This window comes from Atractosteus spatula, chromosome 16, assembly GCF_055471065.1.
Source record: "Atractosteus spatula isolate fAtrSpa1 chromosome 16, fAtrSpa1.hap1, whole genome shotgun sequence".
NCBI classification, from domain to species: domain Eukaryota; kingdom Metazoa; phylum Chordata; class Actinopteri; order Semionotiformes; family Lepisosteidae; genus Atractosteus; species Atractosteus spatula.
The window spans coordinates 807,871-835,191 of NC_142721.1; the positions used below are offsets into that span (position 1 = coordinate 807,871).

The window sequence follows — 27,321 nt, forward strand, 5'->3', positions numbered from 1 at the left end:
TACAGCAGTGGACAATATAAAGAAAACACACAAACAATACACATATATATGCACAAAGAATCACCTGTTAAGCCATATGTTATGGCCACAGGTATTAATGAGAACTTAAACTGTTTTTTTTTAAATTGGGAAATATGTATCTGCCTTCTGAGTGGAGTAATTGGAATTTATAATGCAAAAGGTGTGAAGGGTCCTCTAAGATGGAATATTATTTACACAAAACTCACAAAAGATGGACAAGGGATTTGGCTGAAAGATCAGCACCCACGACTTTCTGACAGTTTGACAATGCTTTCCAGTTTGTTCTTACTCCTGAGAACTTGACTTCAGTCTCCTCTGGACAATCACAGCAGGCCAGACAGCTGTGAAACCAATACAGATATAGAAATGTAGTTGGATGACATTAATGGATGCTGCTCATTGTGTTTAGAGAAGATCATTCACGTTGCCTCCACCACATTTACTGTATGAGCCAGTTTCCAAAGCCACTGTATTTCAATGGCGGCAACCTCTCATATACAACAAGCCTTCTGCCAAAGCTTGATGTTTTGTTCTTTTTTTTGTATTTTGAGCCAATTTACCAGGACAAATATAGAGCTAAAGTATGACAAAACCTTAAAACCAGTGTGCAGCTTATGAAACCTGACATTAAGGAAACTTATATGCAACAAGAGTCTTATTTCCATCCCCACAGCAAGTTCGCAAGTTTTTGAAATAAACTCCAACTCTCCAACAGTTGCTAACTGTTCCAAACATTCTCCAATGTAATGACTAAGTTAAGGAAAACAGATGTAGAGAGTGATCTCGTTGGGATGGGGAATCAGTCATGTGTAAATGGCTTTAAATCTCGTTTCCAGAGCCTGTTTTCTCTAGTAAAGTGATAAGTATGCCGAGTTCATCATACCTGCCTGACACTCTCCCTGTTAAGAGCTGACAGACAGGGCCATACAGAATTATGTTATAACCTGAGCCCTGGGTGAAAAGCTTAATTCACATGGAACACATGGATCTGATTTCAAGCAGTCACGTGCTATAACAGTTGCGGGCAGTAAAACAGCCATGACAAGAAAAGAAGGCATGACTGAAGTGCAGTGACATTATCGCCAACTTGAAATAATCAGCTTAACAGCCTCTCCTTCAGACTGATTAAGGGGGGAGGAGTAAAGACATCCTGGGGAGCAGAGGAAAAGCTACATATTAGAATAATGGCACCAGTATTAAATCCTTCACGTGTTCTTATGAAGAAATCGGCTAACAGATTTCAGACATTGCAAGCAAGTGAGCTAAACACTTAAATACCATGTATTCAGTTGGGATCTTATGCACATATTGAGGTTTGTTGAAAGAACCTGACAATGTTAGCACCAACACGTGCTTCCAGCTCAGGAAAGAAAGGAGGACCGCAGGACACAGATGAATGTCAGGGTCAAGTGCTGTTAGGAGTGTCACTAGCAGACGGCACTACTTTAGCAAGCAGTGAAAACTCACACCTTCACATCCTGAGGGAAGAAGTGTAAAAAGTTTTGGGTCCAAAGTACTAGGAGAAGCAAACCCATAAGCAAGAGGGGCTTAACGACCTCTCATTTCTAACCTCTCCTGTTACCCAAAATAGCAAATTGACAAAGATTTCACAGACAGTTCATGCATTCATCGAACCACTTCAATTAGATTTTTAAAATACCAGATTCAACAGCAAACACCTCTACTACTTAGTCACACTAAAAACCAAAAATAAACATTAATGAAAATGAAAATAAATATTTTGTAATTGTTAATCCTCAGTATTAATAAGACAAAAATACAATAGTATACTAATATTTTTTTAACTAATAATTGAAAAAGTCTTGAATGCCTTCCTCCTTTTGAAAAGAACAGCCTGCAACAAAAACATAGGATCCAACTAGTTACACTAATCCACTATCTGAAGAAGGAAGAGCTGTCTCATCTGGGCAAACAGAGTATTTAATTCAGGGATGTCATAAGTGCTTTCTACAGGCATTTAAGATGCTTGATGAAAGGGTAAACAATTATTTAATTTAGTTAATTCTGCTAAACTAGATCTGGAAGAAAGCAAGTAAAGTGATGTTTTAGACTAGGAACAATGCAATAAAATAATACCTAAAGCACATGCATTCATAAACCTGAGTCCTGCTATTACATGAATCACCACATTGTCAGCTGAATACCTAATGAAAGTCAGTCATTAATTAAATGGCCAGATCTACCAAACTGCAAGGAATGCATTTTAAACCTCAAACCATCGAAACCTGTGGTGCTCCTTACTGTGGCACCTCCCGAAAAGCTCAGTCTGCTTTCTCAGTTTCATCTAAGAAAACTTCAAAAGAACTCCGCTCTACATTAAGCACATTATAGACAGACTGCTGATTAGATGAAGTTGATTCTGTGGAAAACTGTTTCCTTATTGTTGAGTCATTTGATTCAACTGCAAAAAGGTACCCATTCGTTCATTTATTCTTTGGGATTTCTCTTCATTGTGTAATGGTGGCTGCAAAATGAATAAATTCTAATATATGAAGAAATATCCTCCTGTCTTTTCTTCAAGCCAAATTATCAGCGGTACCACAGCAGGTTTCATTTTAGGGCCACAGAAGTGTGAACCAGAATCCACTCTCCAACACTGCACACAAAGAGCAACCCCTGGACAAGCTTGGGTTTGCAGGGATGTCCTACTCTGACAGGCTTAAAGAACTCAAGATTTCACGTTGAACAGAGAGAACTATAAGGGGACCTGATTCAAGAATTCAGAATTCAGAATCCTCAAAGGCATTGATCAGGTCAACACATGGGACGTCTTCAGGATCAATGAAAAAAAAGGGAGGGAGTGTATCTAAAAAATGAAACCACTCAAAAAGTAGTGAGAGTCTGGAAAAACTTACTGAGCCACGTTGTTGAAACTGGTACTTGGGCCCCACTGAAGGAGATCCTTAAATGCAAGGTGTTAGAAACCAGATAGCAACAAAACAGGCGAACAGGCCTCTACTTTGTAACCTTACTTACATTCTAATGCTAAAAGTTGAATCTATTGAGAGTTGTTCTGAGCATCTTTTCACTCCTATATTGATCAGCAGCATGCCTTTTCCCAGGTAAATCAAATTACAACACTGACATGATCTCGATTCCCCTATGAAAATTTCTGCAACATCGGCTTAATGAGATAAACCTAGTTGGAACTCTGGGACCTCTAAAGTCTGTAGACACTAAACTAATATAAACATGGACCTAAATTAGTACAATTTTGGGGTCCCATTCTGAATAAACTGTTTTTAATATCATAAAACAGAGTAAATAAGGACAGCCTTATCACAATAACAGTCTAAAACAGAAACAATAATACACTAAACTTCTTGAAATGGGGGTTTCAATTTCTGAGGTCTGATGCTCTGGCTTACACATAGTATCTCAAAACAGAATAAACAAACCAGAGAGCAGGCTGTCATTTTCAAAACTGCTCTTCTCATTTAGCTCCCCTTTTCCACAGATAAGTCACCGAATGTTCTTGTAATGCAAGACTCCTCTGTGCTTGGCAGGGATCCATATCTCAAGGCAAACAATTGTGCTGGTCCCCCTCCACCCCTGCTCCCCCTTCAGCCACTCTTCAGTCCTGCCCACTGCCAGGAGTGTTGAAAATATGACTCCCCACTTGGTAGACCAGCAGATAGGATCTGCGAGGACTGCCTGATGGATTGCTGGCACAGAACCAAGGCTAGGATACCAAGGAGCCAAATTAATAATGCTTGAATGCCACTATCTACAAGAAGCTAGATAGGCAGATCCAAAACAGAGCCAGCTAAGAGTTCAGAAGACAATGGAATGAATGCAGAGATAGTGAGATCACCTAGAGCTGTCTGTGCCGGGGGAAAAAGGACAGTTCTCTGCATGCTCTTGCTGCTAAAAATATATCAGTCATGGAAAACAAAGCATTAGCCTTGCTCATTTGAACCAGGCAAACAGCGAATTTCTGTTCTACTATTCAGAGATTCCTTTCTTTTTGCATGACACTCAGAACTCTGAAAGATAAGGACAAGGAGAAAGCAGCCAGGTTATTCAAAAAGCCTTAAGCATCTGAGATGGGCACACTAACTATGGCATCTTCTTTTCGAGCTGATAAAGAACATGGTGTTTCTGAAAAGTTGATCTCATCAGAAACTTCTGCCTGATTTGTTTTTTTCATATTTTTTAAACTTGAAAATGTTTGAAATTGTGATGGTAGCAGGTCAATGGTAAAGGTTGCTCAATATTTTCATTGTCAGGAAAACTGCATTTTCCAAAGCAGTTTACAAAGGTAACACTCCACAAATGTCTCCACTCTATATTTATGATATAAAAATTTGGATGATCAGTAAAAGCCACTTATCTCTTAAAACTTTTACAACTTAAGTTCTTTCTGAACTGCTGGTTTAGTTACAATTGTAAAAGCTGGAGTTTTGGGAAACAAAATCAAACCATTGGTTCACATAACTCGTACACAGTACACATTTGAAGATGTGTATGTTTTCCGTTTTCATGATCATAATAAATCAGACTTACTGATCAGCAAAGTACCATTAACGAAGGATATGTACTTACAGTAGGTAACTCTTACCACTAATGTACCCCTTGTGATGGAGGTCACGAGAAAAAAGTTAGGCAACTGAGGAAATGTAAATAAAATCTAGTGTCAAATGGTCTCAGCTTTACATTGCATGGTTATTATTATAAGCACTGATTGCTAAAATAATTGAGTTTATTAATTGTGACTGTAATATGTACAGATAGTAACACTAAAATAATTAAAAATGTTATGAAAGCAAGAGGGAAAGAAAAAAAACCTTGTATTTGGATTATAACCAAACAAAAGTCACTTTATTTTTTTAAACAATCACCTTTAATAATGACCTTTAAATAATATACTGTATTTAAAAATAACATTTATCTTTTTAACAATAATAAGCTGAGACCATTCTGTAAACTACACCATCACTGACCAATATAGGAAGTATGGATATTTGAACTAGTGTATGCCTCGAGGAACACGTAAAACAAGATACCTTGCAATAAAGGAAATGAAGTCTAGACTTCATTTAACATGTAGGTCATACAGGATATGTATATGTTTTGAAAAGTTAAAGCACTATTCAGCTAGATGCCTCAATATTTATAAACCATGAAATGTTCCGTTTTCATTCTGCTAAAAGAAGAAATTGCGAAGGAGAAGACTTTTCTATTATGAGATCAGTCCGAATTATGTTTATTGAATTGAATAAATCTGGTTTTGCCAGACTAGAGAAGGAGATGCAGTCTGTAGGAAGCATGGTTACATTGATTTATACAAAACTACAAATGAGATTATCCAGCAAATTGGAAAGCAACAAATTTCACTCTCATCCAGGGGCACAACTGAGGTCCTGCAGGGTTCTTGGAGCTGACTGAAAAACTGGAACCCATCTTTGTTGAGCCTCTCAGGTGCTGTACTATATGTACTAAGGGATTCAGATGGGGTGATACTGCACTCAACCCACCAGCCAAGCCCCATGTGAGTGTACGTCATGATCCATTAAATGGAAAAGAGAAACATGAGGTCTTAGGATCTCACCTCTGTATCACAGACACGTCAAGCCATGGAATTCCATCTCCTAAGGTGAAATCATCTTGCTGTTTATCCACTGATAAACAGCGTTTGCCCAGGCCAGGACAGTAGGGGTCCTGTTTTATTGTGTGTGAGGTATGACATGGTGTCCCCTCCTGCCTTTTGTCAAAAATCAGTCTCAAGGCAGAGTTCTGACCTATCTGCTAAGAGAGCATTGTAGATATTTTCTGAAACCCATTCCATGTGTTGGCAACACCAGGCCTGACTTTGGGAGAAGAATTCAAACGGCTGGCTGTCTGGCATATAAAGCCCTCTAGCTATGGTTTGTCTTGATGTAGATCTTCCTGTAGATGCGGACAGCCCTCATGTGAATTAGCCTGCGATAATGGCTCTATGGTATGTGGCCCGATCGAGTCAGATAATGGTCGTCCTGAGATGTTGTGGTTCTAGGACTGCATGGGACATGTCCCCAGGCTACATCTTGTCTGCTGATATTGACTCCAGAGTCTGGTTACCATGGTTTTTGCTTAAGGCTTTGTTTTTATGAAACCTCAGTCTGATTTTTCCCATCTGTCATTCATCATAGTTTTCTCCATCATTGCCTGCTAAATGATGTTGTGCCAATACTTGGAAATAAAATGGGTGAATTAAAAGATTCTTGTCAAAATCCATTTTGAAAACAAGACTGTCGTATATTTTGTCATGTTTTAATACATGGCCGTTCCATTCAACAGACTTCAATGTCACACAGAATTATACAAAGTGAAAAACTGATAATTAACAACCATGTAAAAGCCAAGGTTGTCTAAATAAAAAGATGTATTGAAATACATTACTTTAGCCCACACTGAAAACCTCAGGTAAATATTTCTCTAAAGATGAAAATAGTATATATACTATATACTATATACTTTACTATATAAGAGACGACAAACTTAAAAGAAGCTACTGAAAGAAAAATAAACTCAGACAAAACAGTGCTTGCTAATGGTACACCTAAAGCAGGGACAGGTTTCATTTGTGAGAATGAATACAGGGTATGTTATCTTCAGGGAATTCTGTGATGTCTCTTCTATTTCCGCTTGGTGGCCCTTGATCCCTGTGCAATTCATTTAAATGACTTTTCATGGCATTTATATCATTATCACAATTATCACTGGCTAGTGTAGCTGTCTCACAGCACTGGGGCCTTGGGTTCAATTCCTGGGACAAATCAAATAGAACCATGTGTAAAAATGTTCACATCTGCTGAGAATGAACATACTGTATATCACTTCAGACATCAGGTGAGTAAATTATAACAGTATAACAAGAAATATAATGGCTGAGGATTTTAAAGATTATGTTGTTAACTGGTGTACTGATACAATTGAACGTACTGGGCTTTGTCCTAATTTGTAAGAAAAGAAAACACAACCATTACCTATGACCAGAAAAACATGGCTGATCGCCCACATAGCTAAAAAAAAAAGAAAAATTATCCATACCTTAGAAAATATTACATTTTTAATGTAAAATTGGCAAATATTAGGATTCACTTAAATGTGACTGAAAAGCCAGAACCAGATCCCTAGTGATTTGTATTTTGGAGGTTCTTGGTCAGATGTCTGCACAGGCATGTCTCAGCTGCAAATTGGCTTAGGGACCTGGGATTGCATGACAAGAACTGGGTTCTTATCTCATAAGCAACTTCTCTCTCGTGTCTCTGAAGCCTGAAGTAAGCAGGGGGCAGTCCTAGCATTAGGAGTCCCGTTGGCATAGACTGAACCATTTGCTTTTGCTTGTAGATATAAAAAACCGAGGAGGTTCACCGAGCCAACATTTGTTTTAAATAAACTTCTCATTAAAACAGTAGTCCGAAATGGAAGAGGAGCTCTGGTCGTCATGCTGTTCTCATTAAAATCGTTTGTAAAATCCAGGCCGTAAAAAAGAAATAGCTGCAATCATGGGGCATGCGGCTTTAATTACAATTATTAGGTAGGTTTTTCTGTAGGTTCGAAGGTAAACTGGAGATAATTGTGAGTATTGTACAATCTGAGCTTTATTTTGGGGGGAGATACTGCTGCGCCAATTCGCAACCCACAATTAGCGGAATATTATATAAAATGGTGGGACTTCTCATAAGTGGGAGAATTCTTACATCCACACATGCTCTTGTTTAAAAACATCAAGACAGCCTAACCTACAGAGAAGCTTTTAGAGTCCCCAAGAGCTCGAAGAAAGGCCTCATCCTCAAGCATTCGTCTCATCAGGAGGTGACCATCCACACATCCATTTTAACTGATCACCTGAGATTACACTGAAGAGGTGGTTTTCCTTGATATGGTCAAAATGCTACCTTTAAGGCTGTTGTTTTGTTAAAGGCAGACTGTGAGGGTCACCTTTTCCCTCAGTCTAATGAGTGTCACTTGCCTGATGATCTTTACAACAATGTCTTTACATTAGAGCAACGTCTGCCAATTCATGCTGGTCAGCTACAGTGATAACACTAGGGTAATGTGAGAGGGTGGCCCCTCTGAATCTCAGCTGGTAAATGCCCATATTTGGAGATACACTGCTCCAACTGAAGATTACTCACCTATAAACCTATAAGGTACTGCATAGATTGCAGTGTACGAAACAACTACTGGCTTACCTGAGGTTTTGTCAAGGACAGCTTGTGCATAGTCCTCGGATGGCGATAGTTATGTTTCAAACCAGGCCGCAAAGGATCCTGGTATAGGCTTGGATCTTGCTTGGTAAACGAAATGAACTGATGGCTGCCAAGAGGGAGAGTGCTATAGATATTCACCTGCAAGGCTTGAAGCTGACGAACTATTGCCCGGCAGTACTATTTCAGAGAGTAGTAAAGGAATTCTTTGGCCAAGCTAAAAACCCAGTTGTGTCTAGAGTGTTTTTTGATAAAAAAGCTGATAGAAAGTTATCTTGCCCTCTGCTTGAGATGCTGTTCCAGATGGTTGAAATACCTGCGATAATGTGCAGCCCACATGTACTTAAGTCCCGCAGAACAATTTCATTTTATCTGTTACCCTGATTTGCAACTGTCACTATTATTCCAAATCGTTGTAAACAGGATACAACACTCCTTTACTCTATCTTTTAATGGCTTTTTGAAATCATTTTCTCACATTCTTGAGGCTGCTATCTGCCATGATCTGCAATCTTCATTTATCTGACAGCTACAATGAACCATTCTGCAGGAAGACAGCAGCACGCAAGAGCAGCAAAAACGTAGGGAGCACATCAGAAAAGGTTTATATTTGAGGGAAGTCTGCTTAAAAGAACTTCTGTAGGTCATAAATAGTTGAGGCTTTCTTCTAAACTGGTACAATTAAGTACCAACCTGTTTAACAAGGACAGCAAGGTGCCGAGGAACATTCCCTCAGAACAGAACAAGAGAGGCAGAGTACTTTGATACCCTGTTGGTTTTAACACTGGACTTTCAAGGAAGCATTTAAAATAAGTTCAGATAAATTCAACTGTTTGCCATAATCACAAGACTTTTTTTCACCTGAGTTTTTCTTCTTTTTTCTTTTAATGGTGAAAGACCCAAGCTCAAGAGACCAATATTGCACTTCCTCTGTACCTTTCATTTCATAATTGGTCCCTGTGGTAATACAGCTATTTGTGTTTTCATGATGGGTGGTACACCATGTTGGTTTTTTTCAGGACGGTCATAAAATTCACAAAAAACTTCCAGCCTACTATGACGGCCTCTCATTTTCCAGCTTTGAATGGATGAGATAATTGCTGGCAGGGCGATTTGTGACGAGACCCCATCCAGCTCCCAGCGTCGGCTCGCTTTCTGTGCCCTGGTGCCACACAAGTCGACTATGGAATTATCTGTCTGCTTGCACCAGCTCTCCTGTCACACCCAGACTAGAGGAGGCCTGCAGAGCCAAGGGACTGACCACAGAAAGTTAAGAAAGCCACAGATTCGAGTTCCTTCTGCACGAGGCCACGCCACATCAAGAGGAACAGCACTGATGTGAGCATTCAACTGCGACACAAGAAGCAACAGGTGGCTCTGCTTTTTGTACAGTATAATGTGGTTATACTTACAAAGCCAGTATTTTAAGTGGGTGCTGATTCTAATGTGTCAAGGACTTAAGAATAAATAGTACTCCTGTAATGTTAAAGCTTAGCAAACACGAGAAAAGAAATATAACTACTACAGATTAGTGGCACAACAATGGCAGAGCTACAGTGTTTAATCTTTCCACTTTTGCATATACTGTAGATCGATCAAAAATCTATGAGAAAAGCAACATCTAATAACATACGTCACAATGCAATGTTGCCCTTTTTGACATTTTGTGTGTATCTTCAGAAAATTAATGTCATGGTTCTACCAGTAAAATACAAATTGTATTTTACTCCACCAAAAAGTTACAAATTCTATAAATTCTTCTTATAAAATTCAATTCTAATAAACAACAGCAAGAAAATGGGGCAGAATAAAACTGCAACAAAGTATCTCATCTTCTGATTTAATAAAATGTATATGACTTTTCTTTGTTTGACACCACTGAAATTACACAAGCATCTACAACTTGTCCTTCCCTTTATCTAGCTGTTGTGGCAGAATTCAGGGCTTCAGCAGAAATAGCTCATCCATCGATTTTCAGTCTGCTTGCCTAGGTGAGGGTTGTGTCAGGCTTAACAACAAGCACCTTCACTGGAAGGAAGACGAGTAGTAGTTGATGATGATGCAGGTTTAAAAGCAGGGATTAAAGTAAACTATGTTTGAAAGGTTAACTGCACCCAAAAATCTATATATGAAAAAAAACAAAATAAAATAGTAGTTGCTCAGAGAATACCTTAGCCCACTTCTCTTGACTTCAACTTTGCGATCATTGCCATGATGTTAAGATTCATTAATTTACCGTATTACAAGTCATCTTTATCCAGGGTCTTACAATACCAATATCAAAAAGTCAGCACGTGCTGGAAAACAATACTGTCATGTATACGCCTCCCATCTTAATGTAGTCATTACAATCTTACAAATTTGCAATTATCAGCAATATTTTCTCCCTCTTTTTTCATCAGTGACCTTCCAGCCTCAGAGAAACAGATGAGTGGGCAGGAATAGCCACTGGGCACCACACACACACGGGAAGAAAGATAATGGGAAGTGAGTAAGCCTGTGGGAGTCTGTTGAAAGGAACAGCCTCACCAGATTGGCCTTCATTCAATTTAAGTTCTTTTGCAACAATCAGCTAGCACCAAACATATCAAAACAGTTTAACATTAAAAAAAAACAGGAAATCGTGGTATTGGTATACATCGATAATGACGCGGTAGTGACAGAAACCTGGCCTACTCTGGGTGCTGGGGAGGAACATGTTATTTGTGGTATGCATTGTTTTAGAAACACTAATGAAAAGAGGTGGTAGTGTAGCACTGTACACTAGAAACTGCATCAGAGTGCTGTAACTGAAAACAGAAGGGACAGATCATTCAGAATCTGTGTGGGTCAGACTCATGTGGATGAAATCCAGAGATCTAAGTAATAAGAGGTTCTAGACCACGGGATGTAGATTCCAACCAAAATACTTTGTCATTTGATAGAAATATGGAAATGCATACAAAAAGGCCACTTAATCTGGGTATTTGATACTCTTGATCGTAGCGCAGACTACACTTGCCAGACCAACTGTGGTTTAGGAATTGTATGCAGATTGGCTTACATAATAAGGTGACTTATTCTGAGGACTACTTGAACCATACAATCCAGAAGCTGGAGTCGGGGCTATTTTACAATCCAGCAGTGTTTTGTTTGTAACCTTTTCTCTTCGCTTTTGATCTTGACAAGCAGCCATTGTGGGATCTTGGTAAGAAACAGGATAGGTGTGTCTGGCTTGGAGGATACTTGTAACAAGAGGATATTTGCGGGGAAAGTAAGGGAGATCCTCACTACTTCAGTGTGCAGATCATGTGGAGATTGTTGAGAAAACTGTTGAGAAGCAACTGTGTCAAAGCAGGAAGTACTGAAGTTAGATGTGATCTTATTTAGTTTTTAAGCAACACCGAACCCAACCAGTCAGAGAGCTGAAGCCCTCAGGGTTCAGTGCAGGGGAGGCTGACAGATGGGTAACTGGTCACATTAACATGAAAGTTTTGGACAAGACCTGTCTGTCAGCCCCCAAAGATCTCACAGCATTCTGCAATCTTCTCTAAATCTTAGAATATTCTGTACACCACCAGTGTAAAACGCTGATAAAATTCTAACATCACAGATGACACTCAAACCATATCTCTGTAAAGAAAGTTAACACACCAAAAAAACAGCAAAATGATTCTGTCATTCTGACAGAGCTTCTCTTGAGCAGACTGTGAAAATGTGTGTAAGAAACAAGTCTGTCTTTGGGCAGAGAACCCTCACTAAATGTAGTTATACTCATTATTCAGCACTATGTGAAAATAAAGCTGAATTTTCTACATACTAATAAAGAACACAGAGTATATAAAGATTAGAAACCACAACACTGCATTCTTGTATCCAGAAATTACTTTTTTAGGGAATGACACAGATACTGTGTGTAAATTGAAATCCTTCCAAGTTCTGTGATTTATCCATAAACAGCTCATTCTGTTATATGTTTTAGTAGTAAATGTTCAAAGTAGACAGCACCAATTTTCATTGCTGCGTGGACTGTAGAACCTGTCAAACTGTATTACATATATGCTTTTTTAAATTTAAACAACTGCATTGAGATAAAAATACTGCACTGCATTTATATCCCAGTTTAAATAAAATGGCCAAGTCCCATCTCTTTAACACTGTTACATATAGAATGGGAAGAAAGCATTATAATTGTGTATTGTCTTGTCTCAGCAATGTGCACAGCTTTGGCTAAAACAATTTTCATTTTTTCTGTATTCTTCATTTTCATTGAAATAATTTACAATAATGAGATTACACTTAAACACAATTTTTATATTTTGGCGCCATTAATATCTGCACAGAGCTGCTCTCAGTGCTGTGGGCCTATCTGTTAGATAATAAGGAGAACATGTAGATAGGCCGAAGAGTGCAAGGCCTTAGAACAGATAATGTTGCTCACAAGTACTGGCAGGTTACAATCAAATGAGAAAGAGCACAAAACATTTGGATGGGCATTCCAACTCAAACTGCTTTGTTTAAATATATCTCGTTCAAACTTTTAGAAACAAATCCATTAACAGCAGGAAATAACAAAAACCTTTCTCTCCAGCGCATGCATGACACAAAGCAGAAAAACTGGAGTGGCAGCTGGACAGTTTGTTGACAGGTTTCAATGAATCTGGTCACAATTAAAATAGCATCCTTTAAACGCACAAGAGCATTTACTTTTTCCAAGTGTGTGTGCTTTTTTTTGCTTTGCTAAGATAACAAGCGATGTTCTCTATATAGTATACCCTTATGAAACAAGCAGAATATAAGCTTATTGCATGAAGAACATTAAGACTTGCTTTGTTATGTTGAGACACCTGCGAGTTCATTACAAAACTGTAAAAGCAAAAAGGGAGAACAGATACAAAATGAGGAGAACCGCATCTGAATTATTTGTTCAAACTGTGTTTCAAGTTTTGTTAAATAATAAAGACTCTTTCTAAGGCCTTCCTAATTTGATTTAGTACTGGTTTAAATATTTTGAAAATTGAATTGTTTAAATCTGAGCTAGGATTTCTTCAGCAGCACGGGATGTCATACTGCAATAAGCAGGAAATGTCTACAGGAATGATCCTGAGTGAAAAAGTCTGAGGCTTCATCTCCAGCCAAGACTCTACTCCCATCAGAATAATGGCTCAACTTCAACCACGCTCTCCAATTTCCTATTGCAGGGTCTCGATTTGCATGGTCCTGATTCCTGCATTCTTCTTGATGTAAAGCTTGAGGCTCATATTAGCCTGGATGAAGGCCCTTAAAAGAGGTTAGTTTGGGATCAAAGCTTGCTCTTATAAATTACTGTACCTAGAAATGATCAGACATCAAATTTTTCAGTTGTCCAGCAGAAGCAGGCTCTACTGTGTAGCTCAATCTACTCATGACAAAATTATGACAATTCTCTGTGCCCCATGTAACAAATGACAATCAATAACAAATTGCTCAATGCCTAATCTTATGCAAATCTTTCCATTTATCAAGTCCTCTTTAGTGAAATGTGTGCAGTGTTTGCCAATGCATCCGCTAAGTCTTATTTTAAACATCTGCCAGATCGTGTTTCCTTATGACATACTACCAGTGTGTACAGGAAAATGACTTTAATTTGATACCCAAGATTTGCTAAGAAATGACCCCTTTAAAAGCACTGGCAGCTGACAAGGCACAAATGAATATAACATTATTTGGGATGAAAACAGAAAGCGGTCTGGAAAAAGAAAAATCAATCATTGTCCATAAATTAATGTTGGTTTTCGGAACTGATATCAAATGTGAACTGTCAGATCAAAGCCAGGGTAAAGAGAATAAAGCAGGAAAAATTCTACTGAGAAGGCAAGAAAAAAAATGGGAAAGAAGAACAGAGTCATCTGCCATCACATTTAAAGCTAAGTAGAGGACAGGATCAGGCCAGCCTAGAACAATCTGTCCTCTCTTCTTTCTTCTCTGGTCTGAGTACTCATTCTCACATCCATCCATTTCACTTTATCCAGTTCAGGGTCATGGGACAGTCAGAACCCAGTACGCACCGGCCACCAGGCAGCACACACCCTGAACGGGACACCGGTCCATCACAGGGCAGACACACACACAATTAAAGTACCAGTTTGTAATGCTGACCACTGTGCCACAATTCTACCCTCATTCTAATATCCTTCCAGTTACACCTTGCTGATACAGGCCCCCAGAACTGGAATTTTCTCCCTTTAAACATTTTGTTATATCTCTGCAGCAGAACATAGAAGAAGCCTGGCTGGTTCAGGGCTTAAACTGAAGCTAACCCACTTGGCATTAAGTGTAAATAATCACATTTCTTTTATCTCTTAATGTGTCCACCCAGCAGCCAAAAATATACAGAAAATTTTTTTTTCTGTCTTCAAAGATATTTTTCTTCCAGTTTTGGGCCTGCCAAAAAGCTGAAAATGTGTGTAGGCCTTATCCCTAGGTGTCTACAAGCTTGGATACAAATTTGGGCCAAATTGATCAATTTGAAAAAAATCTTCATAATTCTTTTGTGAAGACTGGACCTGGAATATAATTTTCTGGAATAAATAATTTCAATAATTTATAAAACTTTTTATTGATTATTTGATATAATAATGTGTCAAGCTATTGCAATTGCTTTAAAAAGCCTTTAGACACTGGTAGAGAGACCTTTTCTACTGTTAGGCTGATAAGAATCTCATTGCTTACCACCTGCTGTATCAATAATTAACAACAGGAATACAGCTAGAATACAGCCTGAGGCAACCAGAGGAAGTCCCGACCCCTAAGGTCTCTGAGTGGCTGAAAATACAATGAATGACAGAGTTTTCCACCAATCAGACCAGTCTTTTGGAGGTGGTTAGTTGCAAAATTCAGAGAAAAAAAGAAATCAGAAAAAAATATCAAAATTCAGTTCCATTAGCCAATACCTCTCAGTTTCCTCTAAGTCTGGAGATTAGTAAGGTTGGCATTTTGTGGATATATTTTTGGTCTCATGGATTCCCTGAACAAGGGAAAAACATGGGATATATACATTTTGCTGGTTTTTGCTTTTTCAGTCATGTTTTGCTGGGTTATTGATTACTTATCGACATGCTTTGGAAGTTTGCTGAAGTGCATCACCAGATAAAAAGTGTTATTGTGATCGATGGCCACGGTGTATTATGGTTCTAAAAATGGTTTTGTGTATTTTCGATTGTTATAAGGTTTTCTGTAAAGACCTTTGGGCTTTTGATAAGAATACTATGAAATGTGATGTTTGTCTTAGGTAAATATTGATTTAGTGCATCAAGTGCTTGGTCCCTGGTCCCTTGGGCGGGTCTGGTGGACAGCTAGGGGCCATCCTGTTTATGAGCACAGCAGCTGAAGTCAAAGAAGGCCTGGCCAAATATTTACGCATTTTGTCACAGCTAGTAAGGCTCACAGACAGACAGGTCCAGTTTCCATCCTTGTGTCATTTACACTGGAGGAGCAATGCAAATCAGGCAAATATACACCCTGCGAACGGCACAGTCACCCCAGAAAATCGGCTAGATTTATAACGGATACATTAGAGAACAATTATGTCCCAGATTTCAATGTTGTGCTGTACTTACTAGAATATGTGTCACAGCAACAGTATAACACAGCTACTGCACAAGAGCAGTGCAAATGCTGTTCTATCTCCAAGTCCTGTGAAAGAGCTGGAGCCCCTGCGTGTGGGATCACCAGTCCCATTCTTGAAGGCCACTGTGTCTGCAGCTCTCCTAGGCTTCCTGGAAACACCAGCACCTGACTGGTTGCAAGAAGCAGTTAAGGGGTGTAACCCTGGCGTCCTGGCTAAATTTCCCATTTGCCTTTACCAATCATGGCCTCCTAATAATCCCCATCTCTAACTGGCTTCATCACTCTGCTTTCCTCCCCACTGGTGTGTGGGGAGCGTACTGGAGCATCATCCAGGTGGGGCTGCACACTAGTGGTGGTGGTGGAGGGGATCCCCATTACCTGTAAAGGGCTTTGATTGTTGTGTCCAGATCCAATTAAAGCCATAACGAGCTGATGCAGGTTGTCACATGCCCAATGTTCAGATGGTCTGGAAACTTGCAGACACGCCAGCCTGGGACCACTGGTGTATCGTAGGTATTTCTTCTGTTCGGCTTCACTCTGTCTACATGCCACAGTGTCTACAGGTTTGTGTTCCACATCTCCTTAATTAATGACTTGCACTGAACTGATTGTTATGTTAGTCTGACCATAAAGACACCTGGAGAACCTGCCGGATTTTGCCCCAAAAGGACCGGATCTACGGTATGATCCACTCCTAATAGCAGGGTCATACACAAGCCTTAGACCCATAGTTTAAAACTGTACAAGTGCCTGAACAAGTGACAGAGTCAGCTTTAGGTTATTTTCAGTTATTAGCCATCAAGCCTTAATGCATTTAGATTTGCATACTTCAGAAAGCATAATCCCAATTAAGGAACTATACAACTTTCACCTCTTTATATTCTATTTTCTCAGACCCTAATTAACAGACCCCAGTCTTGGATTATTTAATGGTATTTTAGTTTAAAAAGAAAAATTGGAACTTTCTGCAAACATTATTGCATATCAATGTGCCCTAATACTGTATATACTATATAAGGGTTGTATAAAATAAAAATGCAATACAGTATATACTGTATATTTAGTGTATTACCATGGTCAAACTAAGTAAGTTTTTAGTTCTATGCATCTCAACAAAAATAAATGATCAGTTACTGTGAAAAACTCTTTAAATATTTCCAGTCCTCTCATACTTTTGTTCCTGAACTAAATGGAAATCAGAAAGCAGATGTGCATTATTTCTGAAACAGATTTTGCGTTTAGGCAACATCCTATACATCTCTGTACTGAACTATGGGCTTGATCTCAGTGATAAAAACTAAGGGGAGGAAGTTGTTCCAGACATGGAGAAATCTCAGCTTCCTTTTTGTTTACTGGAACAATGCTGCAGCCCAAACACAACCCACTGGGCCACTGAGCCAGACAACACAGAAAACAGCAGCTAAAAATGGCATAAGGCCTTGATGTTATTAATAATCACTATAAAACCAGTACCAGAGGTGGGCAAACCAGATCCTTCACTGCCATGATCCACATCGTTTTACAGCCCACAATAAATTACATTTAAAACTGCATCTGTTAAACAGTAACTCATTTAATGAGGTAATCTGGGAATTTGGATATTTACTTGCAACAAAAAACCAAACACTTTCTCATTAAGGACTGCTGAATGACTGGCTAATTCTGTTTTCTGTGAATAAAGTAAAGCAATATGGTACTTTTTTGGATTTATTACCAGTTTGTTGAAACTCATTTTAAGGGTTAACTATAAATTCAACCAGGTTGTGGTTCTCCAGAACTAGAAATAATGGTCACTATTACCTATAGGTAAATAAGACAAAGATTTATTTGATATTTTTTTGTTAGTTATACTTAATTACATGTGGTATTTAATGTCTGTTGTTACATCATTAGAATTTCCAGATTATTCAACAGAGATGTCAAATATAGGTGCTTCCACACTAATGCTTCAGTTCTTTGGGTCACAGGTTCTTTTTGCTATATAGTCCTACTCCATCACGTACAGTTCCACAGTCACCTAGGGACATGACCTGAGCTCGCCCCTGCGGGTCCTGAGAGCTGAACATGTGCTCTACATGAGCAACTCTGCCAACCCCCACTGGAGAGTGCAGTGTGCAGCATTTTTCTTTTACTGTTGGAAATCCAGTCACCTCCTGCCAACTGGGGTTTATCTTAAAAGCGTGGTTTAAGTGAGCTTTCATTAATGAGGCCTGCTTTTTAAAAGAAGATGCTGCAGTGCTGAAATGTCTAAAATAATACAATAGAATTGAAAATGAGACCTGTAGGAACTGAAAGAACAGTATACCTGTATGCCTTGTCATGAAGGAAGCTGCAAGGTGACTTGTATGGGTGGCTGTCAGCAGTTAAATAAAGGGTACATTCCCACTGCAGAGTCTCTTTCTGAAAAAGTGTCTGAAATTGTTCATGTCTTTAGCTATTTTCCACATTTGACGTTTTCAAAGTAGTTACTGTGTGGTTTCATCACATCTGCACTGTAAGATTCTCCAGAGTGTCCACCTAACCCACCCACAGACAACTAAATTATAAAACTCCCCTTCTGTGATTAGCTTTAAGATGTTCATTACTGCAGGCTAAGCAGGAACCACATTCATTTCACCTTTATCAATGACAATGATTAGAAACAGCTTTTCAGAAGGAAGGTATTGAAAGTTTCCCTGAAAACTAAAGTGTTTTGAGGTGTTAGAAATCCAATACTTTGAACATCTTGATTTTGTTTTTTCCAAAAGAATTACTGAACTCACAGTAATTAAAGAAGGTTAAAGAAGGAAAAAGCCCTAGCGTTGTCATTCCCTGAACATAAATGTTTCAGGCTTCAGTCAAGTGAGTACAGTACTGTACAGTGGGGTTCATTACAGACTAATCATTAAACATTATATAATGCTGACATCATCTCCGGACCCGGCTCACAAATCTTTATTGCATCTTTATATCATGACATTACCTGCACTGTGCTGCAGAACTTGCTTGAAAGTGTAAAGATGATCCAGCAGGGCTTTAGAGCAATGGTTTAATGTGCGGATGAGACCAAGATAAACATTTACCAAAGTGAACTGCGTATGTTCCAGTGAATACTAGCTCCTCTGTGAAGCATGCTAGAGGCTAGACCACGGCCTGGGCAAGCATGCCCCCCTCTGCAACTGCTTGACGTGTCTAGAAGGATGGTGTAAGTAATGACAGCAGCAGCAGAATGAGTTCTGAAGTTTACTGAAAGATTTTATGTTTTACCAGAACTGGCCCTGGTGTGAGTGTTTTTTGTGCCTGTGTGTGCCCTACAATGGACTGCTGCCCATCCAGGGTGTATTCTGCCTTGCTTGTCAAGATGAGCTCTGACTCCCCTGTGAATAATGGCTGCACTAATACTTTTGGAAGGCACTATATATTATATTGTGTGTTTAAGCTCCTGGTTGTGTCTAAGTGATTCTCAGCCCTGGTTTTGGGGGACCCCTGTGTCTTTTGGTTTTTGTTCTAGACTAGTTCTTAACACAACCTACTGTAAATTACTTCACCTTTCGAAAGGAGCCCAAAGTTTTACAGTTGCTTTCTGTCCTTGTAAAGCTGAATGGATTTGTAATTGCTTTCAACTAATACTTTGTGGAAGCATCTTTTGCATTTATTACAGTAGTAATTCTTTGTGAATGAGTCTCTATCCACTTTGCAATTTTATTCCACTCTTCCTTGCAAAAAAGTTCAAGCTCATAGACTGGCTTATTGTACCAGTTACTACTGAAAATGACTAGTTTTCATTAGAAAACACATAAACTATTTTATTTTAGGAATTGCCGTTTAGATGTTTGATCCACAGCAGTACTTCGGCAATATCAAAATGAATCTCAAATTCCTGTCTGTGCATCCCTAATTGAGAAAAGCAGAGCAGACACTTGAGTGGTAGGCTAATAAAATACATAGGGCATAAACAGACCTGTTTTGTTACACATAGTTTTGTGCAATTTAACTCTGGTACTTCACTTTAAAAGATTTGAGTTCTGGTAAGTGTACAACCTGAGTGCCAATTTGTTTTATTGCTTCTTCACGATACTGAAACAGCTTGGATTTCCTTTTAAGGAGCAGAATAATTGTATGAGATCAATAAGCATCCAAACTGCTTAAGTCTCAATTCCAGGAACAAGAAAGTCAGAAATGACTTACCAAAACCCCCTCTAGCCTTGAGGTTTTGGACACAGTTCAGAATATTACAGTAACAGCTAAACTGACAGTCTGGAAATAATATGATTCAGGTGGCTCCTTTTATTTACTTTAAGCTTTGTAGAAACATTTATCAATTCTTTAGGGAAGAATAACCATCTTGTTCTTGCTCAAATTATTCTCTTGAACACTTTTTTTATGGTCTTAATTACTATTTTACCTCTGTTGCTGTTCAAGTAGCTTCAAGTTGCTCCACTCTAGTGAATTAAAAAAATTAAAACTGATTTGCAGGACTGGAAAGGTTCCTACTCATGACTTCATGAACTCAATACATAGCACTTCCTTTATTTTAAGAAACCCTCACCTGCATTCATTTACAACATTAACATTTAAAAGAGAAACATATTGTTTATTTTTTGAGCAGGAGGAAGTATGAAGGTTTTTAAAGACTGACAGCTTCTCACCAAGATTTACATTCTCACAATGACAAAAATGAGTTCAATAAATGCAGAAAGTTTAAAGGATTCATTTTTTAAATTTTCCCCATGAATCATGTAGTCATATCGGCAGCCCTTAAACTATCACAGCCAGGAGACTGAGGACAAAATTTCCATGGGAACTGGAAGTAATTGTTATCAAACAGTCTGGCTGATAACCGGTTTTGCAGGCAATAGGAAAGATGGTAAATCCTGAGATAAACAGGTTCTTTATTCCTTGGGGAATAGGATTGCAATATGAGAGCATTTGAAATTTTGATCTTAATAGGATGTAAGTCAACAAGTTTGACCATGCATTATCTTCAATATGCCATATAAAAAACAATGTATAAGCTAAGTATGTTGGTAATTTTAAACATTGTCCTTTCTCTTTGCATTTAACATCAAAATGTTACGATTAATTCACCAGGTCCAGTCAAGAACTGGCAGATTTTATAGTATTTTGTTATCCTAGTCAAGCAAGTTGATAACACAAGCCTAGTGGGATTCAATGTACCCCAATCAACTCCGTGGATACTATGCACCTGACATTGATATGCTACAACATTGCTAAGGCATACTTGCAAAAAAGTCAGGAAAGCCTGTTCAGAAATCTGAGAGCACAGATGTGAAGTTCAGCTTATGCACTGTGCTAGATGTAACTAAAAAAGTCTTTCATGAAGGAAAAAAAAGACACAATCCAGTTGCCTTCTTTAGGAGGACCTTTGAAGTGCAAATTAGGACTCAGCTCAGCTCAACTAGGACTTTCCCCTACAGAAATGTGCTACTATCTCATAAATGTTACAGTATCTCATCTATAAAAGAAGAAATTGTACAGAATAAGAGATGTACAGCAATCACAATTTTGAAATATATTATTTGTTTAAAGTACTTGCATAAGAAAGAATTGAACATTTTTTTAAGGATGATTATTACTGATAATTTTGTATGTAAGGTCACGAGCTACATTATATCAGAATCAAACTGGATATGTTTACTGGCCTGTTGTGTGGTGGATATGTATTGATCACAGATATCTGTCTTAGCAGGACAGAACCTATTTTCTTTTTAAACACTTATCAGTGTAGGAAGAATGCTGAGAAATGAATAATATGAGGCTTCATCCTCATTTTTCTAAATTCATCCACCACTATCTTCCTGTCACAACAAATCAAAGTCAACTGAAGCAGGCATTTCTGAGCTTTAAACTGGAAGCACTAATTAGAATCCTCAGCTGAAAGAAAATATGAGCAAGGTTTTCAGAGTGCCATCGGCAGTTTTCTAAAAATCATGGCCTACCTTGTCTTCCATCCTGTTCAGTCTTGAACCAATTGTGTTAGTGCCTCGATCTTTATTCTTGTCTGAAAAATAAATATGCAATTTTTTATATTTGATAAAAAGATGTTAGAGGGAACTTTCTGCAACTCTGAACAGCAGGTGATGAAGAGGGAAAAGCTGCAACATTTGCTATGGATAAAGTGATACATTGCAGGATACTTCTGGTCATGTGCTGCAGAATCTGGTCATGATAGTCTCTCACTTGTGAATCAGTGAATCAATTTATCAACCACCTAAGAGGGAAATCCATAGCTCTTGGGTGTTTTCTGACAAATCTGGATAGCGGGCACCAGAGACAGCAGTCAGCCACGCTTTTGGAATATCGCATGTTGTTTTGCAAATTCCAGCATTTGAACACTTTTAGCCGCATGCTGAAAGGACTGATGTCATGGCACTGACACGCAAAGATCTCACTGCGGCGCGACTCATTTCCTGCCAAGAGTAAACAAGAAGAAAGCCCGGCCATGGACCTGCGTGTTGTTTGCCAGCTCCAGGCGACAATCTGCAAACTGTCAAAGCAATGACAGGTGAGTCTGATGACTTCACTTACAGACACAAACTGAACACACCCAGCTGCATTCAGCAAGAAACCCATTTCACTCCAGAGCTCAGTCTTTTGATAGACCTGGCTTAATGCATTTATAAAACTTTCAAATTATACACATGCTACTTATGAAACAGACTTGCATTTCATCCAATGCAGGAAAGGCCACACACTTCATTACCTTAGAAAGCTACTTTGCAGTTATAACTTTCACAGGTAATTGTGTGCATTTCCTATAAGGACCAAATTAAAATGAGTGATGTTTTTTTTATGGCAGCCGCTCTATTAGAATCGCCAAACATTACATACAGGTGCAGTTTTAAAGAACGTGTTATGCTGATTCAAGTGCAGGTAGAGCTTGGGAGTGTGTACTTGAAGACAGACCCTGCTCCAGAAGTAACCCTACTGTTGCTTCACTATAAGAGGCTGTGTCATAGAGCCATACATTCTAGTCCGATTGCAATACAACGGAGTTCCAAGGAGGTTCTATGAGCTTTAAGGCAAAGCCAATCAAGAAAATAATAGGCATAGCTGGGATTAGAACTCTGCTTTCCAGTGTCTCAAGTGGGTATGTAACATTTTGCAAGGCTCATACTTGTATTGCATTGATCTCCACCTACTTCCATTACCTTGGTGCACCTCTAATTCCCTCCCTGTTGGGACTGGTCTGACCATGCTTCTCCACTGTCAGGATAGCTGGGCACATGGGACATCCCAATCCCTCCTCCACCCATACTGCAATGCTATATTCAAGCTTGTGATTGTGAACCCGTGGGACACGATGCTGTTTTAATGGTCTTTTATATTGAGCAGGAAGAAGTGTTGCAAACAATTAACACAATCTAGGTGATGCACAGGGATTTATGTGCAATGTTAAAGACACAGCAGGGGCATCTTTCCAGCTAGTCTCAGATTAAGCCTGTGCGATGTAGAGAAACGCTCACAAACGACTTGAACCAGCTCCTGAAACAAGCTGCCTCAAGGTTTGCTTGATAAAAATAATACAAAATTCCTTTATAATGCTATACAGTATGTTTTTTTAATGGGCTACACTGCCAAATATATTCACCCCCATCACTCCCCCCACCATCAAGATCTAGATTTGCTGTGATTTTTGGAAAAGGGAAGAGTTTGAAAGTAACAAAGTAACAAAAACGGTTCCAGAGTTCAAACAAAGGGCAGAATCTAAAAGTAAGAGGAACTGGGCTCTGAGTGGTGGATATTTCATTACTTGGACAATTTAAAACAACAAATAACGAATTAAAGGCCATAAAATCCCATCTTCCAGCTTCTGACAGGGAGGATTGGTGCTGGATTAATTCTCTTATTTTCTCCAGAATTAACCATGAAACACAAGCTAGAGGGCACACATGGAAGCTAACTGGATGGGCATTGAAAACTGAGAATGAGGAGGTACATCTTGAGTGTTGAACTAGCAAACCGGCCTTGTTGTTGAAGCTGATATCCAGCTTCTTACAAGTTACAGCTAGATGAGATTCTTGGATCAGTTAACTTCTGATTGCCAAATGTGCCAGCTGGGCTGAACTGTCTTCTATCATTTTCTTTCCCAGGCATCTCAATGGAAAAACTAGTCAGATCAGAAAATGTAGCTTCTTCACTGACATTTCATTTGCAAAGACTGTTTGTGTCCGTCCAGGAACATCTAATTATCTTACTGGACCACATAGAACCAATCCTTTTTTAAGGAACAATATTTGGAAAAGTGCAGGTATTGTATTAATATTGTGGAAAAAACATTAAAGCATGAGGGTTAATTAAATATTTATTTTTGAAAGTGTTGTAACTGTAATACTTTTAAAAATGTAACTGCACCAACTGACAATCGATTGAGCAATTTTCCCCAAATTTCAGGAGAAGGAGGCCAAATTAATGCTGTAATGTCACAAATGTGCTATATACCATATAAATCAGACTGGGGAAACTCTGAATCCTCCTTGTAAGCACAAGTAGAAGCTATCAGATGAAATTACTCTGAATCCTATGCCAAGACACCCTGCTGGGCTTGCATATGGTGGTCATCATCAATAACTGTTCTCATAACCTGGAAATCATTTAGATGCCATTAACTATATAGAATATTAGATTTGTGACCACATGATTCTTATGAATTTGTACAGAAAAGGTCTTAATTTGTAGAAGTTTATGTGATATTTGGAATGATAAGACAGATCCAAGAGGGCTGTAGCACAACATGATATTGACACAATGAGACACATGACATTCTGGTCAAGCTGATCGTAAACAGGCAATATGTTTTGCATTTTAACCTTATTATTATTATTCAGAATGTTTAAAAAATGTATGAATCTGACCTTTCCATTGGCTATTAAGTGAACATTGTTGACAAATATAGACTCCATAAAATTAGGAAAACCAGATGAGGCACAAGTAGGTTCTTTTAAGAAGTATTTCATATGCAAGTTTCCGCTTTCCATTAGTTTCTGTTCCTGAATGGAAATGTAATGGTGTAATTTTATTGCCTTTTTGCAAACAGCAAAATGATAATGTTAATAGCCCTGTGTCACAGAAATCAGAAATAAAATGTCCTGCACATTTTGAGAGATCTGAAATCACTTCTTTCCATAATCTGTACAGATAACTGACGCGAGTGAGTACTGATGTTACTTTATTGTAACATTAAGCATTTACAACTTCTCTTGCAAATGGTTAACAAAACATTAAAATTGTAACAGGCCTCCTCTGTGTATTTCACTTGTCCTGTACCGATTAGGCAACTTGTGCCTGCAGAAGCACAAGAAGCAGAAGCAGTTTGGGTCTGGGGTCCAACCAGGGTATCATGATCAGGATACACTATATTTTCATAAAAAGCAGAAACCAGCCTTTATTTCTGTATCTAGGACAGTTATGGAAATCAGAAGCAGATACATTTTCTATACAAAATTTGTCATGTAATCCAAAGCTACTGTCTTAAAACGCTCCCTTACATTTTCAGTGGCTATTTGACTATGGCAGTCTTCACCTCCAGAATTTGGAGTTTCCAGGATTTTACACCTGTTGACTATAACCAATTAACTTAACAAAAGTGATGGAGTTTCACCCTGTTGGTCAATAACTTCCCAAACTGTGATTGAAGTGTGATTGAAATGGCATGTTCACCTTCATGTGTCCAACATTGAACTGTCAGGAAAACAAACTACCCAAGGCTGAGTAATCTGGCAATGTTTTCTGCAGAAAAATAAGCACTGTTCACCTTACCTGAGCTAGACTGAAATAGTGTCAGTTTCCCCAAGGACTGATCCAGTCTGTAAAAAAAAAATCAATGAAATATTTAGTTACAATTTAATCCTTATAAAAACTCTTCAAATAACTGCTAAGTAGACGCCTTCAATTAACTCTGAAGTTCCTTCAGATAATGTTTTCCACAGACAAAAATGTATTAGTCATAGATGGACAGATTTGACAAGAAGCCAGAGGAAACTGATTTTATCCAGAGTACAAAAAATATTGAATTGTTTTGCTTTTTTTACTTTTCACTATTCAGTCATGTATCGGAGATGTGTCACATGTAGCATATTATGTGGTACTCATCACAAAATCCAACTCTCCACTTTGAAGCACACTGTTGTTATTCTAACTTATTTATACGTTGTTGAGGTTAGGGCAGCGTGGTGGCGCAGTGTTCAGCATTCCTGTCTCACGGTGCTGGAGCCCTGGGTTAAATTCCTGAGCCGCTGTCTGCGTTTGTATGTTCTCCCCATGTTAACACTGGTTTCCATCAGGTTCTCTGGTTTCCTCCCACAGTCAGAAAAATATACTGATAAGTGAGTGTATGTGTGCTATGTGTGCTATGTGTGTGCCCTGACGGCCATCAGCTCCCTTGAGACCGCTTTGGGTAAAGCTTTTAGAAAATGGATGGATGAATTATTAATATTGGTCAGTAGTGTGGAGCAGTGGTTAGGATTCTGGACTTATAACTGGTAGTTATGAATAAAATACCCAGCTGTTTCAATGAGTGCAAATGCAAGTCAGCCAAATAAATTAATAAGAATATTGAAAACTAAAATTAAATAGCATGGCTTAACATGAGTTTCAACTCTTGCTCTCAACCACTTTCAGTTGTAGTTCTGCATGTATCTCTTTGCCTTTTTTTAAGCAAAGCTCTGGGTTAATATTGCAAGTTGCTCTCATCAGTCCCTTAACATCAAAGCTTGTTGTTAACTAGAATTACATCAAATTCACCAAACCATCGTCACAACAAAAGGAAGCAAGAAGCACGTTCCATTTAACTGAGTAACTTCAGGGCTGAACCCCTCTATTGACATGTAACAGTAACTCCACACTAGTATTTCTCATACTGTATATCTTTAACTGCTCAAAGGTGTTGAAGTCCTTTGTTAGTACAGAGTGATCTCGTGTGTCAGCGCTAAGCCTAGAACAAAAAGGTACAACATTGTAATTAATCCAGCAGCGATAACTACAACAGTGATAGCTTGAATTGAGTCATTTAAATTGAGTTTTTCTTATTTGGAAAAGGAAATAACTTGAAAAAAGCATTATTCTCTGGTTAAAGTCTAGTTTAAATAAGGTCTTGCATCAATAACACTACAGAAACCTACACTATTCCACAAAAATGTCACACTGAGAGGTTTCTCTCATCTTCTTCCATAGACAAATTTCTTACAGTCCTTATAGCTCACGAAATACAAATGTATGACTTAGTTTACATGTCAATTATGACTGCATTAAGGGTATAATGATTGTTTTTCAGGCATTTTATTTCGTCTTCCTTGGCAGACAAATATATTTCCTTGAAAGTATTTTTTTCCTCCTTTGTTCTCAATGTGACATTGACCATGAAATATGCTTTGGGTTAGAGGCTGTATTTGAACCACTAAACCTGCACTGACTTGATTCCTATTATTTCTAATTAGTGTTTATTTAAAAAAAAACAAAGAGCATCCCTCAAACTCAGGCATCACAGATATATATATAT

At 38.5% G+C, this 27,321-nt stretch overlaps 1 protein-coding gene across 1 annotated transcript in view; it reads right to left on the reverse strand.

Annotated features, from left to right (window-relative positions):
* Positions 1-27,321, reverse strand: part of kcnq1.1 (potassium voltage-gated channel, KQT-like subfamily, member 1.1) — a 287,753-nt gene that overhangs the window by 82,303 nt on the left and 178,129 nt on the right. Inside the window, exons 15-16 of the mRNA XM_088934931.1 lie at positions 25,584-25,630; positions 21,764-21,825 (exon numbers count right to left, since the gene is read on the reverse strand). Coding sequence (XP_088791057.1) covers positions 21,764-21,825; positions 25,584-25,630 — 109 coding nt within the window. The remainder of the gene's footprint in view (positions 1-21,763; positions 21,826-25,583; positions 25,631-27,321) is intronic.